General features: G+C 33.6%; 1 protein-coding gene across 1 annotated transcript in view; it reads left to right on the top strand.

Annotated features, from left to right (window-relative positions):
- Positions 1-2,159: 2,159 nt before the first annotated feature.
- The window catches only part of LOC107862190 (AP-3 complex subunit delta), a 5,046-nt gene continuing 3,247 nt past the window's right edge, over positions 2,160-3,958 (top strand). The window contains exon 1 of the mRNA XM_047408796.1: positions 2,160-3,940. Coding sequence (XP_047264752.1) covers positions 2,160-3,940 — 1,781 coding nt within the window. The remainder of the gene's footprint in view (positions 3,941-3,958) is intronic.

Raw genomic sequence — 3,958 nt, 5'->3', positions numbered from 1 at the left:
TGTCATTTATATCAATACTTATTATTGAGTATATACTTTCTGTATCTGACATGTATTCATCTACGTTTAATAAAGTTTCTTGGAAATCTTCTATTAGTTGAGAATTTCTAGTTCTATTATTATTTCTCTTAGGACATACATTGGCTAGATGATCTATGCTTCCACATGTATAATATTCTAATTTATTTTTATAATTTCTGTCGTTTCTATATTTTCTAACATGTCTATCTCTATTTAACCAAGGCTTTTTAGCCTTTGACTTTCTTAAGAAGTATTGTTTCTTACTATATGATTTTTGATTATTTCTTTTCGTATATTCTTTATGTTGTTTCTGATCGTAATTCTGGGTTGTGTATATAACAGATTTACAGAAATTCATTTCATTTCATTTTAATTATTTTTTTATTTGTATGTTTGTACATTTTTCTGTTAATATATCCATTATATGTTGTGTTCTATGTCCTATTGTCCATTTTAAATTTGGATTGGCTACTACTCCATCTCTCTTATACCATCTATCTTCTATTTCTCTTCCTAAGGCTCCAGGTAATTTATTGAATAATTTTTTGCCTAATTCTTCATTAAAAGTATTTCCGCTGACAGTACAATAATAGAAATAGTCTTGTAGGAATTTCTTTATATATACCCAATGCGAAATACTTAATTGTTCTAATTTGATTAATGCTTCCTTTTGTAGTGCTAATAATCCACTATTTGGATCTTTCCCAGTTAATAACATATTTTGTTTGTGAAATTATAGAGGTAACTTAAATTTTAGACCACTAGAATCCCTAGAGACAATGGAGAGAATTCATTTCGGACCATTTAATTTAATTGCATACCCTGAGAGCAACATATCTTTTAGAGTAAGACCAGATTACGTTTCAGACAGACTCCAAAAGTGTTTAGTAGATAACCTCTGGATCTCTTATAATAGACAAAACCTATATATATATATATATATATATATATATAAATGTAACGATGTATATGTATTCTTGAGCATTTATAACATATTTAAGTCATCAAATTTACTTTCATTATTTATTTTTTAATCAAAACATATTTTCTTGTATAATATCGAAGTGATTTTATAAAATTTAACTTATTAAATCGAGGTACACGCGCGAGACGCGTATCCTAAACTAGTATTACTAATATCATGTATTAGTTATACACCCTACATGGTATTATAGGGTGCATTACTAAACATCACATATTGTGGTATTAGTAATACATGAGTTTTAATATCATCGGATTAATATGTGTAAAGACAAAAATATTCCTCAAATTCTTTTAAACATTTTTTTTATTTTCTTAATTTTATTTTTTTATATTTTTAATAATAAATTTATTTAAACAAATTAGTTTACAAGTTTTATTATTTTTTACAAAATGCCCTCAAATTTCTTTAGTTTTTTTCTAAATAAGTTTAATCATAAAAAAACTACTCCATTAACTTAAAAATACTTATTGGTCAAAATTCAAAAATAAATTGCATGATTACATACAAGCTTCAATTTTGTAAATAGAATATTCATAAATAAAAATAATTTTTCTACTTAACTTTAACACTCTACGAAACACAATTTAATGTTAATAATGATTTTATTGTCTCATTCAAAAGTTACACGTACCTCCCTCCAACTTAAAACATCACAAAGTGGGAACAACAAGCAAATGATGAACAAATAAAAAAAAGATAACTAAAAAAAATATTTTTTTACAAGTGAATGATTAAATCTTAAAATTTTAAAGTAAGTAATTAATTAGTTATATTGTTAATTTTTTATTTTTTTAAAAAAGAATGATAAAGTTTTGTAAAGAAAATATACAAAGTTATAATATGTTAAAAAATAATTCCAGTATTAATAATCTCGATATTACTAATCTATGTACTATTAATCTCCACATTACTAATACAACCTATTTCTATCAACACCAAATTAATATTTTTTATGATGAAGCAATATTTTTGTGGCTAATTTGTACCGGAGCCATTAGTTTCACTTCATTAACCGGCTTCGGCTTCTAAATTCAGCCCTCCCCATCATGTAAATCCACTTTGATAGTCATGGCGTCGTTCTAAACAAAACCTCAACAACAACTCATTACATAAATTGAAAAGGGGAAAGTAATCGAGTCCCCCTTTCGCTGCAATGTCCGGTCCAACTCTTCTCGATTCCCTCTTCCAACGTTCATTAGAAGACTTGATCAAAGGTCTCCGTCTCTACGTCGGCGACGAATCCACCTTCATTTCAAAATCCCTCGACGAGATCCGCCGCGAAATCAAATCCACCGATCCCCAAACCAAATCCATCGCCCTTCAAAAACTCACTTACTTACACTCCATCCATGGCGTCGACATGTCTTGGGCTTCTTTCCACGCTATCGAACTCTCCTCTTCCCACTCTCTCAATTTCAAACGCGTTGCTTATCTCGCCGCTTCTCTTTCCTTCGATCCTTCCACCACTGACGTCATCCTATTGCTCACTAATCAGCTTCGGAAAGACCTCCAGTCCCCGAATTCGCATGAAGTAAGTCTCGCTCTTAATGCTTTGTATTTCATCGCTACTCCCGATTTAGCACGGGATTTAACTCCCGAGGTTTTTATTTTACTCAATAGTAATAAAGGTTCTACTAGGAAGAAGGCGATTGCCTTGATTTTGAGGTTGTTTGAGTTGTATCCCGATGCCGTTAGGGTTTGTTTTAAGAGATTGGTGGAAAATTTGGAGAATTCTGATCCGGGTATCGTATCTGCTGTTGTGGGTGTTTTTTGTGAGCTTGCGAGAAATGAGGCGAAGTCGTATCTTCCGTTAGCGCCCGAGTTTTATAAGATACTTGTGGAATCTAGGAATAATTGGCTGTTGATTAAGGTTTTGAAGATTTTTCTGGAGCTGGCTCCGTTGGAGCCGAGGTTGGGGAAAAGGTTGGTGGAGCCGATTTGTGATCATTTGAAGAGAACGGGTGCAAAGTCGTTGGCTTTTGAGTGCGTGAGGACTATTGTTACTAGTTTTAGTGAGTATGAGTTTGCTGTGAGGCTTGCTGTTGAGAAGATTAAGGAGTTTTTGAATGATGATGATCCGAATCTCAAGTATCTTGGTTTGCAAGCGCTTACTATTGTTGCGCCTAAGCATTTGTGGGCAGTCATGGAGAATAAGGATTTTGTGATAAGATCGTTGAGTGATGCGGATGCAAATATTAAACTTGAGGCCTTGCAGCTTGTTTTGGCCATGGTTTCTGAAGATAATGTGATGGATATTTGTAAGGTTTTGATTAATTATGCTCTTAAGTCAGACCCAGAATTTTGTAATGAGATTCTGGGATGCATCTTGTTGGCTTGTTCGAGAAATGTGTATGAGATAATTGTGGATTTCGATTGGTATGTATCACTTCTTGGGGAAATGACGAGAATTCCACACTGTCAGAAGGGGGAGGAAATAGAGAATCAGCTTGTGGATATAGGTATGAGAGTCAAAGATGCAAGACCACAACTTGTTCGAGTAGGCCGTGATTTGCTAATTGATCCTGCATTGTTTGGCAATCCTTTCGTGCACAGGATTTTATCAGCAGCTGCTTGGGTGTCAGGGGAGTATGTTCGATTTTCAAAAAATCCATCAGAACTTGTGGAAGCACTGCTGCAACCAAGAACCAGCTTATTGCCATCATCAATAAAAGCTGTATATATCCAGTCTGCATTCAAAGTACTTACCTTTTATGTGCATCACTATATTTCTACCAAGGGAGTTATTTCTTCAGCTTCCCAAGGAGTGGAAGATCTGATGCATGGAAGGGTACAGGAGAATCCTCAGTTTGTAAGAACTGGACCGGTTGCTGATAGTGATACAGATGATGGGGGTTTGAATCCCATGATGTTACATCGACCTGTTAGGGATGTTTCAGTAGAGAGTTTTGAGGATATGTCTGTTGCTCATGAGTGGTTGTCCTCAACTTCCTC

This window comes from Capsicum annuum, chromosome 3 (assembly GCF_002878395.1).
Source record: "Capsicum annuum cultivar UCD-10X-F1 chromosome 3, UCD10Xv1.1, whole genome shotgun sequence".
Classification (NCBI taxonomy): Eukaryota; Viridiplantae; Streptophyta; class Magnoliopsida; order Solanales; family Solanaceae; genus Capsicum; species Capsicum annuum.
This window is presented reverse-complemented; position numbering and strand designations above follow the sequence as displayed.